The 14,380-nt window shown below is 36.3% G+C and overlaps 1 protein-coding gene across 1 annotated transcript; it reads right to left on the reverse strand.

Annotated features, from left to right (window-relative positions):
* Positions 1-893: 893 nt before the first annotated feature.
* Positions 894-12,828, reverse strand: LOC118817076. Its single transcript, XM_036583762.1, has 3 exons — positions 12,696-12,828; positions 6,036-6,098; positions 894-4,063 (listed from the first exon to the last, which is right to left on the reverse strand). The coding sequence occupies exons 2-3, from the start codon at positions 6,044-6,046 to the stop codon at positions 2,269-2,271; spliced, it is 1,806 nt and encodes a 601-aa protein (XP_036439655.1). The 5' UTR covers positions 6,047-6,098; positions 12,696-12,828; the 3' UTR covers positions 894-2,268.
* Positions 12,829-14,380: the final 1,552 nt, after the last annotated feature.

The following is a 14,380-nucleotide window of genomic DNA, read 5'->3' on the forward strand; positions in this document are numbered from 1 at the left end:
TCCAGAGACTAATATGCTGTGATGTCAGGATTTCCAAATTGTTCAGCTTATCTAGATGATCTTGTTGTTTATACCATGGACTGGCCTGCTCATTTGAACGTGTTAAAAACAGTTTTTGAAAGACTAGCACACGCTTCTTTGAAGCTTAATTTGGCCATGTTTGAGTTTGCTCATGCTGCAGTGGCATATCTTGGCAAACAAGTAGGACATGGACAAGTGCGGCCATTAGATGCTAAGATTGCTGCCGTTTTAGATTTTCCTACTTCCTCAACTCGTCATGAGTTGCGCACGTTTCTTGATATGGCTGGGTATTATTGTAATTTTTGTAAAAGCTGCTCTACTGTCGTCTCATCCCTTACTACTTTGCTCAGCCCATCCAAATCCTTTATTTGGAGCTCTGATTGTCAGCATGCTTTGGACAGAGTGAAAGCCGGTCTGTGTGACACCCAGGTGTTTGCTGCACCTGATTTTTCTAAATCCTTTAAACTTGAGGTTGATGCAGGTGCTGTAGGAGCTGGAGCAAACGCCACACTAAGATCAATCACACCAGCAACTTCAAAAAACAGGAACTACGTCACCACATTCAAGAAAGATGATCCTAGCATGCCAAATAATCATCACCTCTAGCTGAGCAGTGAGCTTTGTCACCTGAGGAAGTTCCTCAAAAACTTTTTTCAGGATTCATGGATGTTGTTTTATCAAGTGGACATGCTGAACTTGGGCCACAGAAGCAGCTGAAATTGGACAGTGGTAAAAAGTAGTACATACCACACCATGGTGTACATCATCCTAAAAAGGGAAGTTTGCGGGTGGTGTTCTGCTCTGCTTTGTACTTTCACTCACTGGCCACTTTATTAGAAACACCTACTTTGTACTTTGACTCACCAGCCACTTTCTTGAAAACACCTTCCTTGTACTTCTACTCAGTTGCCACTTTACTAGAAACAGAAATACTTTATAGATTCTGTTCAATGTTGATAAAGATGTTGAACAAAACTTTGAAGTCATTGGGAATACACTAGACAGAGTCATGCATTCTGACGAGAAAGCTGGCTTTATTACAGATTTATTGCAGTTGTTTTATACGTTCTCTTTCTCCCAGCTGTAGGCAGGAGAACATACAGATTATAGAGAGTATTTTTATCCTGGACTGGCCCAAACTGGCTCTCCTGTAATAAATCTAGTCAAGGTTATGTACCAGTGACAGTAATATAAAGGTACAGGCTGCTATTCTAAGGACAGTGGGTTTGGCCGATTTGATCCGAAACCTCTACTGCTTATTCTACCACATTCACAGTCACATACACTAATTTCTGAAAACCCAGGAAGAAAGCATAAACACAGAGGATACAGCATATAAAATATATATAGTTGAAGTCACAAATGTACATAGACTTAGGCTGAAATCATTACAACTCATATTTATCCCCTCCACAGATTCCATGTCATTCTGTGTTAACAAGTTGTATAGAATATCTACTTCGTACATGACACAAGCAATTTTCCAATAAATGTTTACAAACAGATTATTTCACTTATAATTCACTATATACAAATTCCAGTGGGTCAAAAGTTTACATACACCAAGTTGACGGTGCCTTTAAATAGCTTGGAAAATTCCAGAAAATTATATCAAGGCTTTAGAAGCCTCTGATAGGCTAATTGACATCATTTGAGCTAATTTGACAGTATTTTAAGGTCTGCCTTCAAGAACTACTTGCCTCTTTGCTTGACATCACAGGAAAATCAAATGAAACAGTCAGAAATCAGAAAAACTGTGGTCCTCCACAAGTATGGTAAATCCTTGGGAGCAATTTCGAGATACCTGAAGGTACCACATTCCTCTGTTCAATGATAATATGCAAGGTTAATCACCCTTGGACCACACAGCTTTTATAAACAAATGTATAAATAAGAGTGATTTATGCCCATTTGATAGGTCTGTGATACCTGTGAAGAAAAAACCCTTCTGAAACTACGAGGTCCAGACCTCAGTGTGCTCTTGAAATGTCTTTGATTAAAATGTAACTGAATAATAAAAAACAGCAGAATAGCGAATCATTCCTTTACTACTAAATATACTTAAAGTAAAAGTATAATTTAAAAATAAAAGAGCTTTGCAATGCTGAGAAATCAACTTGTGACTTTGATTTAATCAATCTACTCATGCTGTAACAAGAACTTTGTAAGTTTACAAAGAGTCTGCCTAAACGAGTGTGCTAGTCCAATGCTGCACATGATTTATTTTTGAGATGGTATGTTTTATAATCAAAAGGTATTCTGAAAATTTTCACTAAAGAAATTCTTCATCCTCCTCACATGCCCCACTTCATAGGACGTTACTTCTGTAGCTGTAGTGTCTTCATTCCTGCTACTTGAAAACTCCCCTGCATAGCTAGTTGATTCTTTGGCTGCAGCTTTCTGAGTGCCCTTATTCATTTTCCTTAAATAGCCCACTGCAGAGTTAGTTGATTCTCTGGCTGCTCTCTGCATGTCCCTCAGTCTCTGAGCCCACTCTGCAGCTCCAGCTTCTTCAACTCGAGGAATCAGGAAGTCAAGGTACTGTATGGTGAAGGCAGAGTCTGATTTTAACGCAATCTCAGACAGTTTTATGATTGTCACATAGGCATTGTTCACCAGGTTCTTCTTCTGTTCTTCATTCTCAGCCAGGAGTGTTTTCAGTCTGCTTTCCATAATTGTCATCTCTTCTTTCACTTTGAGTATTTGTTCATGCTCTGTTTCCACGTGTTTCAATACACATATATCATAAAAAGCATTTACTTCTTTTGTATTACTATATTTCTTTTTCAGTTCTGCGAATGTGACCTTTTCCTCTCTCCACTTTGTCACATATTTCTTGCCCTCTCTGACATGTGTGGAGCAGTGGCAGTTACACACAGTGCAGTAATTATCTTCCATAATTTTGCACCAGTTGGCATTTATGGCAGTCCAGCAGTTATACTCATGGCAGTTCTCCTCACATTCTTTGCAGGAGGTCACCTTTCGGTTCCGCCATGAAGCACCTGTAATATTGATTTTCTCTTTGTGAACTGTTGTGACAGTGAAAGTAAAATTTTCATCCTTCTCAATCATTTCTTTGTTCTGTTTCAGAGCTTTCTGAACTTCAGTCAGTTCACTCTGTTTTGCTTCCTTGTACTTGATTCGTTCCTTCAGACCCTCAACACAGGCCTCAAGCTGCATGCGCTCCTTTAGAACACTTACTGTCATAGTTAAGCTTTTTCTCTGTCGTGATTTTAGGAATTCAAAAAATTCTCCAACACTACCTGCAGCCATTTCCCAAGATGATTTGTAAACGTACTCATATCTTTTTGTCTGTTTCTCAGACTGACGGTTGTTAAAAAGGAAATGAACAGGTTCATTCTCATCATCGTAACAGCAGGGGATCTTTTCTTTCTTGATGGCGTCCAGGGCATTTGTTGGTGGTCCTCCATCTGAGTGTGTAATAAACAGCACTATAATGTCCTCTATGTCTTTACCGAATAAGGACAGAACTGCTTCAAAAATGTAGCGCTGAAACTCTGAGATTCTGTTCTGAGATGCTTTCAGTACAAGACACACAGCATCAAGATCCTTCACTCCAGTACCATGTAGGAATAATTCATGCAAGTTTCGAGCGATTTCCGTGTCCTTATCTATTCCTCTGGTGTCTCCATAACCTGGAGTGTCAATGATGGTGAGAGAGGAGAGTTTCTCCTCAGAAATTATCTCATAAACAGTGATTTTTGACGTTTGAGATTCTCTTTGGTCTCTCTTTTCTTCTTCTGTGACCTCAAACCACACTTTATCCTCAAACTTCACCCCCAGAAAGTAATTGACCATGGTGTTGATCTGAGTGGTCTTGCCTGTTCCAGTTTCTCCCACCATCAGGATTGTTTTGTTTTGGAGATTTCCATATTTCTGTCCAAATGTCCACTTTCTGATCTTGCCATCTTTGTCCAGATTACTTCTTGTTGTGTAAAGACGGTGCAGTGCTGGTGGGCCTGGACTGAGCATCTGACTTTTCCTGATTAAATCATTTAAAGATGATGATGCATCATTTAACCTGCAAGATCAGATCAACAAAACAAAATCAATCAACAAAAGTTTATCACTGAAAACCTGAGTGAATAAATCCCCCATCTTACAGAGACAGCTAAACACAGAATTAGTTGGAATGGAAATTGTCATAATTATTATAACCCCAAATACTTTGGAGTAACAGGACTTTAGGTAAAACAAAGCTAAAAGAAAAAATAATAGAAGAATTATTTGCACTATACACACAAGGATTAAAGCTAAAAAAGGCCATATGAGGCAGACATTCTAAATGCACACATAAGAAAACCCTTTTTGTTGGTGTTTTGTTTTAAATGGTTATTTTTTTTTTTTTCAACAGGGACTGGATTAATAGCTGTCTGAGTATCTGAACTTGGATTATTCACAGCCTGGGTATCTAAATCTGGATCAAACACAGTCTGAGTATCTGAACCTGAATTAATCACAGCCCGAGTATCTAAACCTGGATTAATCACAGCCTGAGTATCTAAACTTGGATTATTCACACCCTGATTATCTAAACTTGGATTATTCACAGCCTGGGTATCTAAACCTGGATCAATCACAGCCTGAGTATCTGAACCTGAATTAATCACAGCCTGAGTATCTAAGCCTATACCTTAATTAATCATAGCCTGTGTATCTAAATCTGAATTAATCACAGCTTGAGATCTTAAACCTAGATTAATCACAGCCTGAGATCTTAAACCTGGATCAATCACAGCCTGATATCGTAAACCTGGATTATTCACAGTCTGAGTATCTAAACCTGGATTAATCACAGCCTGAGTATACTACATCTGGATTAATCACAGCCTGAGTTTGTAAACCTGGATTATTCACAGTCTGAGTATCTACACCTGGATTAATCACCGCTTGAGAATCTAAACAGGGATTAATCATAGCCTGAGTATCTAAACCTGGATTAATCATAGCCTGAGTATCTAAACCTGGATTAATCACAGCCTGATTATCTAACCCTAAAATAATCACAACCCGAGTATCTAAACCTGATTTAATCACAGCCTGAGATCGTAAACCTGGATTACTCACGGCCTGAGTATCTAAGCCTGAATTTACTATAGTCTGAATATCGAAACCTGGATTAATCAAAGCAATATATTGGTAATGTTTTAACCCAGTGAGTCTATGATGTTACATCGTTTATCCAATAGAATCTATCAAATTAAGATAAGCTTCAGCTTCAGCCTGGCATGCAGCTGGTTCATCCAAAAGCATATGTTGCCCTAATAACTGAGGAGGCTTAACATTAGCTTCTTTCATGGGACCAAAAATTGGCAAAATGATTCAGACTTATTGAAATAGATTTAGTTTACTCAGTTAGCTTGTTTTGTGGAGCACTCCTATGCTATGACTGAAATCAGCTTCTTCTTCGAACTGTCCCGTTCCACCTTAAATGGTGCAGCAGTTACATTCTGGCGTCTCAGGAGCCATTTAAGGTGGCACAGGAAAATTCGAAAAAAGAAGCTGGACTTGTAGAAAAAAAATTAATTGAACGTTGAGAGACATTTTACAAGAAAAATGGACATAAAATGTTGTGGCTCCCAAGGTGGTTCGATTTTTGTTGAGAGGACAAAATGGCTCTTCTCAACAGTTGGGTTGCCGACCCCTGTTCTAAGGGAATACGCAAAACCAGTCAGACATTTTGGCTGTAATGGCTATACCAAAAAATAAAGTTGCTGGGAAATAAAGTTTTGTGCTGACATTTTGTTTACTTTATATAGATATTGCACTTTTCTTTGCTCTTTTTATTCATTTTATATCTTCAAAAATGACTAAAAATAAAAAAAACTAAATAAAATACAAAAATAAACGTTGAAGTCATGTTAGAATTTTTTCTACATCTGCATCAAAATATCATGAGGAAAAATGGCAAAATGTACCAAATCATGAAATTTGTGTATCATTACATCCCTACTGATGACTCATCAAAAAAGCTTAAATGCATTTTTACTCACCTGTAAGCCATGATGATTGTGTTCGTTTGCCAAAGATCTCTGAAGTTATGGGTGATCAGTGATCTGTTGAACAATTTCAGACCACAATTTCAGTGTTATGATAATAATTACAGCTCTTAAGTTTCTTTTGGGCTCACTGAAAACTTACTGCATGGGCCCCTTACATCACCTCATTTCCCTTAGCAGAACCTGTTACAACATGACTGAATATAAATATACTGTATTCAACACGGCAAAATGTTTGAAAAGCTTCTCAAAATTGTTGTATCTTTGCTGTCAAAGCAAAACTCTTTAATGAACTGCGTTTGACAGCTATAGGACAGATAAAATATTCAAAATGGATCGGGGGTAACGTCCTTTTCGATATTTGTAGAGGCTAAAAAATTCATTGCCATTTATTTATTTATTTTTAATTTTTGGTTCATTAAATTTAGACTGAAAATATATATTTTCATAAGTCATGTTGTTTTAAACAAATGTGGTTTAAACAGAGAGGATACTTGGTTTAACTCTATATTTTCCCTCACATGTTTTTGTCCCTGCATACAGGCTCATGGGAAATGCAGTTCCCATAGTTTGTTAGCAATAGCTAGCTAGTTTAGTAGGTCTAGCAGATATATTTACTTTGACAAATCTAGAGAAAAAGCTTACTGCTGTGTCTGCATGACATCTATGTATACGTCTAACATGTTGCTGGCATCAAATTCAAAATGGGCATGTATTAAAAAAAATACAATTTTTCAGTTTCAATAATTGAAATTTTGCCCTTGTTCTACTGTCAATTAAATATAGGGTTTGAATGATTTGCACTTCATTTTATTCTGTTTTTATTTACATTTTGCACAGCGTCCCAACTTTGTTGGAAATGGTGTTATGATCCAGATGAGTACTAAAGTAACATAATCTGATTACATTCCATTTCTTTTGGATTGCTTGTCTGTTTAAAGTCATATAAAAGTTATGTAAAGTCATATATAAAATGAAAATTAAAAATATTTTAATTTACTTGACTGTACTGAATGATCAAACAAATGAGCTGACATTTTAACCCAGTCACATAAAGTACAGTCAATGTTATGTAATTAGTACTATTTCTGGTTTGTCCTTCAAATCAAAAAAATATTATCAAGTACTTTTTTAGTTAAATTTGTCATGTTTTGTTTTAACTCCTACTCTTATTGAATGCATAATGTTAAATGGTTACAATGAGTTGTTTTTAACTCAAAACCAAACCTAGTAATATTTACTTAATACTGTATGTAATCTGTTGTTTAATTTTATGGAGTACATATGGGGTATTATTTTTTACAGTGTATTTGAGTTATAGTTACTGTTTTCCACCAATCGACACTTCAACAGCAAGTAGGATTAGCTTGAATTAGATTAGTCAGGTTAACCTCTCATTTAATTACCCTTAATAACACAGTTTATTTCAGTAAAATTGTCTGAATTACCAAAGTTTTCTGAGTATTTTTTGTTATGCAGAGTCACATTTATGTGAGTGGGTTGACTTCTGTTAACTAGTTTCTTTCTATTACATTGTGGCACTCAGGGCTTGCTTTTGAGTAATGGTGCCAGCTTATTTACTGTTTTGAATGTGCCCTTATCTACCCTTCATTTATTTACATTTCCCCTGCACGTCCATTTAAGTGTAAAGAAACTTAATAAAGTGTGTTACTGGTACAAATATTATTTTTGGTCACGCCTCTTCTGTGCTACAGTAATGCACAAAAATGTCATGATATGAATAAACTACATCATTCCTTATGCTTTGCTACAAATACTCGTCCCTGTGTAAGTTATTTGTATGTTGTTGCTGTCGTAACAAAATCTTGTATCTCCATTTTTGTCGTTTTCAGTTTTTGACATCATTTGAAAATGTGTGTTGTGCTTGACATTATTTGTAAATTTCATGATGAAAATGACTGAAAAAAGTCTGGTTACATATGCTTTATTTTTAATATAAATCAGTTTTTTCCTCCTCCTGTAAAGTTATTTTGGAAATGCAAGATTTTGTTCTGACAGCAGTGATATATTGAAACAACTCTATTATTTAAATGGATTGTTTCATACTGTAATGAACAAATGGCTTCAACCAGCCAAACCGCTAAGAATGCTGGGAAGCTTTTTGGGCAGAAGACTCTTCAGTCTGTGTCCAAATAAATTTATTTACCAAGTTACTAAGGCAGTGTACAAAAAATAGTGTTAACATGTTACTAGATTTGCATTAGTAAGTTTAACAAATGAATAATGTTGTACAGTGTATTGAAGTAATGAGTCACTTCTAGAACCGCAGTGGAAATGTTTAGTCTGTACAGCATCTGTCAGCATAGGAACAGAAGTTTGATAGGCTCTGTTGTCATTTTAGGTTTGTTTTGGTCTAATGTAAAATTGTAAAACTCTAAGGTGAGAGATATGAGCAATCACAAAGAAGTAAAGAATCTGTCGCTCCTGTAACAGAATTCTACACTTGAAAAAATCTAGAAGTACTAGCAGTAATATTGGCAAAGAAAAGGGGTTAAGCTAACACTAACATTAGCTTAACCTAGCTGACAAGCCAACTAGTTTATAGGTTTGAAGTAACTTCACAGGCTGTCACAAACACACTCACATATATAGGCTTATAAATCTCATTACATTACTGTTGGGAAAGCGTTTCACCTCCACTCATCACAGGCCCGCACATTTTTTCATTCATACTTTTTTAATGAATTATTGTCACTCTACTGTTAGCGTACTTTTCTTTTAGTAGCAGTAGTATTTTTGGTCAAAGGGAAAGTGGTTAGAGATTAAAAGTTTGAAACTGCTGAGTGACATGAGCAAGTGGAGCTACATTTCCCTGGCTCAGATTCAACCCCCTCTAATGCTGAGAACTGTCTTCCTCAGCTAGCTTCTGCTTTATTGAAAAGAAGGATGGAGTTCTGTGCCCCTGTGTACATTCCAGAGGCTTAAATTTGGTCATGGTAAAATTTCCTGTGGCCCTTAAACAGTTAAAGAGGGCTTCGAGTTTACTAAAGCGCTTATAACCTTATCAGAATAAGGGAGGAGGACGAATGGAAAACTGCTTTTGTGACCACTAGGGGGTACTACATGACCTCTGTGTGACCAGAAAAGGAATAAAAACATTTCTATTCATTTGTGCCGCGTTTGTATTGGTTTGGGCTATAAGAGTCATCATTTGTGCTGGCACCATTTTGAGTTTTCTTTTTCTATAAGTTATTGGCAAAAGAATAATTTTTTAATAAGTGATGTCACTCAGCACCCCATCAACTACCAAAATGGTCTCGTTTGTATCATTAAAGGAAATATTTGTGCTGTTTTAATTTGTAAGTCTCCTGCTCACCAAAACCATGTGACTGCATTCTCAGAAATATTCCTACATGACGGCTCTTGTATTCATTTTTTAAAAATTCGATAGTAGTTACAACGATACAAAGATGCATGAGGACATAAGGACAACAAAGAAATACAGGGAAACAGCTTGCTAGGAGGGGGAGAAGAGAAGTGACATATATTTATTAAGTGAAAACACTGTATGTACCGTGGAGTTTTATAGACTTTTTCTTCTGAGAATTTTCAGTTGCCTTAAAATTTGAAATCCAAAATGTAGACTGAGGAAAAAAGGCCTTTTTGTACTATATTTGCATTTGTGATTATAGAATTTAACAAGAAAAATCTATGAATTAATGACAAATTATTCTTGCTCCCATTTCAAACATCACAAACAGAGTGTATTTGTCTGTTATTTTTTTGACGGCTGGGTTAAAGAAAGCAGAGCTGCATAGATCAGTCTTGGGTAACTGTATGGATTTGTTTAGCATTAAAAATTCCAGATGAGATTGCATCAAAACCCATTGCAAATTATTTTGTAGTTACAGGGAAATTATAAGAGAAATTCATGATCATTTAAAGAAGTCTCTCCTAGTTCAGTAACCGAGCCACCAACAGAATATTGTTGTCAAACCAGCTTTTTATAAATACTGCTCTGTTCTTGTAAAGGATGTCTTTATTAGTCCATATGAAGTAGCTGTGTGGAGAAAAGCCGGGATTTTGTTTATACTGTAATTGCACATTAAAGAGAAGTTTAATCCTAGACTAGAAAAGGTGTAGTGTATATACAGTACATATGTATGTGTGTGTGTGTGTGTGTGTGTGTGTGTGTGTGTGTGTGTGTGTGTGTAGATTGCAAAATGTGTTTATTAATTTGTTTATTTCCTTTTCATGTGTCATATTGGGTGGAGTGTTAAGTATCAAGTTCCAGTGGGTATCCCTTATATGCTTGAGAACTATTGAAAGTTGTAGCAGTTTAAACATGTTTGAGACTCTAAAAACAGAAACAAATCACAGATCAGCCTTTCTTTTATTCATGGTCTAGCTTTATTAAATGGTCTAATAGGGTGTTATTTTTCTGCATATCTGCCATCTACCAAATGTTTGTTCATATTCCGTCTTCTCTTATAAAGCCATACATATAAATATGCATCATTACAGTGTGACATCAAAGATATGCATCAAATTAAAGCGTCTACAGGTGAAGTTTTGTTGAATTAAACACAGAAATCAAACTGAAATCAAATGAATCTTCATTATCAGTGTAGAACATGAATACATAATCACAATGTAGCAACAAACATTTATTACTGTTTCTGTTAGATGACAGTCAGGTGTCAGATTCAATTCAAGTTTTTATTTCATTTTTAATTATTGTTGTGCTGTAACTCCAACTGGCCATTGTTTATTCACTTGTAGTACACCTTAAAATATTACGTGGACACTTTAAATGTCTGCAGGTGCTCAGTCTTTTAACCCTACCTATTTGCTTGAACTAGACACCGAGCATCCTTTCTTTGCTGCAAGTTCATTAATACTTGGGCTCAATTTCTCAGTTGCTGAGCTGATGTTAAGTGTGCATGTTGGTTGAACTGCGGCTAAAATGCATTTTGGTGAAATGACTGGTGTAGAATTGTGCAGAACTGTGTAGAATTGAGGTGTAACCGCTGTCCCATAGACTGTTGTTGAGGAAGGAGAGTCAGACATTATGTCTTCTGGCCTGCAGGCCTTTTGTTTGACACATGGGCTATAAATGGAACTATAGATGATAAAAATACTGCAAAGTTTTAATTCCACCACAAGGGGGCAGTCAACTTTCTCATGAGGCTCCCTGATCGCATCTTGGTCTTCAGCAAGAGCTTGTTTTTAAAAACAGCTTTAAGTGAGCTAGTTAGCTGTTTAAATATGGATCACTTTATTATTCCTCCCAAAAAGGCAATGTGAAGTTTAGAAAGGGGAATTCCACAGATTTTCGCATGAATTCTGCATGATTTCTGCATGATTCAGTCACTGAGGTGTAAACAAATCTTTGAAACAACAGAGCTGATATGATGGGCAGGAGAAATAAGAAGTGGAAAGAGGAGGAGCGGATGACAGCTTTTAATCAAGCACAAACACCAATGTCTGACTAACAACTTGAATGCAACACTGTTGTTTGTATATGAACACATCCACAAAACATATAACCAGTAATTCTGCACCACTGAGACCAGTTTTCTGCCAGTTTGTCATCAATTCTCACATTTGGGTCCTCGGTTTAAAAAGTTCAAGGACCTCTGTGTAACTGGATTCCATCCCATAACATCACCATAACAAAGCAAAACAAATGAACAAAATGAACAAGAAATATATTAGGGCTGCATTTGGTCTTCAGTTAGCGTTTTACTAGAGTTAAATTCATGTCATTTGTGTACATCATGAGGTAAAATAGTAATAGACTTCATTAGATTTAGATTTATTTACTCAACCCACTTTACAAATAGACCATTTAGAATAAACAACTGTGGAAATGGTTGGTATAGTATAGTGGGCAACACCTCTGCCTTCTACGCTGTAGACTGGTGTTTAGTCCATGCCTGGGTAAGCAATAAGAGTCCTTGGGCAAGACTCTACATTCGCCTACCTGCATAAAATGATCAAATTGTAAGACGCTCTGGATAAGAGCGTCTGCCAAATGCCATAAATGAAAATGGACATAAAGTTAACTTAAATCAGGTGTGCTTGATCACAAAAATGTGCACCATGTGGAGTATATATATATATATATATATATATATATATATATATATATATATATATATATATATATATATGTATGTATGTGAGTAATTACTATAATTTTTTCACTGCAAGTTCAGAGTTTTTCACTTGTGTAAAAGGTGCAATATACATCACAGCTTGTAAGCTTGTGTATCATCTAGAATCCTGAGTTTGCCAGTTGTAAATATGACTTTGTCAACCAGTTGAACGCAATTTACACATGGGAAATCTTGTATATCCCAGTTTCCAACACCACTGGCAATTTTTTAAACTTTTGTTTAGTCCTCAAAATCACAAATTACACAATAGACATTACATAATGCAGAGTAGAAATGGAGAAACAGAGAAAAAGAAACATATTAATCAACAGCACTCACAATCTTTTCAAGACGAAGTCTTTGCATCCTTTTTATTGAAGTATAGATTAGGCAGGGAATCATAACAGTTTTAAATCTATGATGAACTGTCTAATTACAATCCTTCCATTTGAAAAGCATGGATTAAACAGTATCAGTACTATTAAACTACATTAAACAAACACTGTTTATTCTGACTGCAGGTTTAACTTACCTTTGTGATGCTTGTCCTGCAGGTGTAAAATGTGGATGTCCGTTATTCTCTAGTAGTATTTGGCTCCAAACATAAACGATTCAATATCTCAAGCAAACAAAACCAAGCAATCAGACAAGGCTTCTGCAGAACAGCAGTGGTGGTTACTATTAGAAGTCTAACCCAGGGATGTGCAGCTCAGGAAATAAGAACAGACCATGTGATTTCTCAGAGCTGGGGTCTTTTTTTTCCAACTTGTTTATGACAGGATCACATGATTTCTGAGAACTAGGGTCTTTTCATTTTCAGGTTTATATTGGGACAACATGATTTTTGATGATGGGTGTGTTATCTTTATCCCTATTGTCCAGGCTGTGGAGTAACAGACTGAATATAATCTTTATATTTATGTGACAAAAAATGTATTTTGGTCTTGGGTCAGAGGAGAGTGAAGATGTTTAGATTTCCTCTATATGTGCACTGATTTATGACAATTTCTCTTAAGCTGGTATATTTCATTTTTATGAGTAAGCAAGTTTTTTGCTTCCATTTGACTGGAACGAGAATGTCAAGAGTTTCCTTTAATCTAGTGTTTAGATCAGAGACCAGATCATTACAGGAGGGAGTCAGAGCTGTATTCAATTAACTGTTATAAAAGCAGCACCAGAGTTTTATTACACACTTCTATAACCTGAGAATAGCTCAACCAGTTTGTATTGAGGTCCCTGTTGTTACTGAATAATAAGCCTTAGTATTGTAACATCAGCAGAAAAAGATACACAGGGGTGGCCATGATTCTGCTTTACTGAACACACCGGCAGGAAGGGACGCATACAAGACACCGACCTCGGATGAGTGGTCACCAGTAGCCACACACTTCAGCCTGACAGTGACCCCCACTCAACACACAAAACCCACAACCCCCGACACTAAACAGCACAAACAACGTGTAAACACAACCTAAACGAATAGCTGCCAACATAAACAACAATTAGTCTCTTTGCTGGAGGGCGTGCACAAAGCAAAAGACATTGCATGTAGTCATCTGCATAGCCATGTCTCCAAAGTATCAGGCACCAGTGCCAGCCTGTAGCAGAACACTACTGTATACAGTAAGATATATATACACACTTTGGTTCATCAAAGGAGCCCAGGTGGTGAAATCCTTCACAGAAGCATGTTTTGCACACAGATATTTTTAGGGTTTCCCTGAATCTTTTAACAGTATTAAGCAACATAGAGGGTGAAATACCTAAAATCCTTGTGCTCATTGATGGAAATACTCATTAAGGAATGTTGTTATTAAACAGTTGGATTACTTGCTTATGCAAAGGACTAGGCCTCTCCTGGATTCTCCTTTTACACCTAAGCGTGATTATATCACCTCTTTTGAAATGTGTTCCTAGTCTTAAATTGCCCTATTCCTACTTTTTTGAAATGTGTTACAGGCATCCATTTCAGAATGAGCATATATTTACGAAAAACAATGAAGATGATATGATAAAACATTAAAAATCTTTAAAAATCGTTTTTTTATTGCTTTTGTTTAAATACCTGTCAAAGTGTATTTTCTGTTTTTATTTACATTTCACACACTGGCCTAACTTTTTTGGAATTGGGTTTGTAATGTGGCCAAACTTTCATACAACTGTAAAAAGCCATACTCTGTTGAAGAGCGTAGAGGCTTTACTTGATAGTGGCATTAA

The sequence above is a fragment of the Colossoma macropomum genome, unplaced genomic scaffold (assembly GCF_904425465.1).
Source record: "Colossoma macropomum unplaced genomic scaffold, Colossoma_macropomum, whole genome shotgun sequence".
Taxonomy (NCBI): domain Eukaryota; kingdom Metazoa; phylum Chordata; class Actinopteri; order Characiformes; family Serrasalmidae; genus Colossoma; species Colossoma macropomum.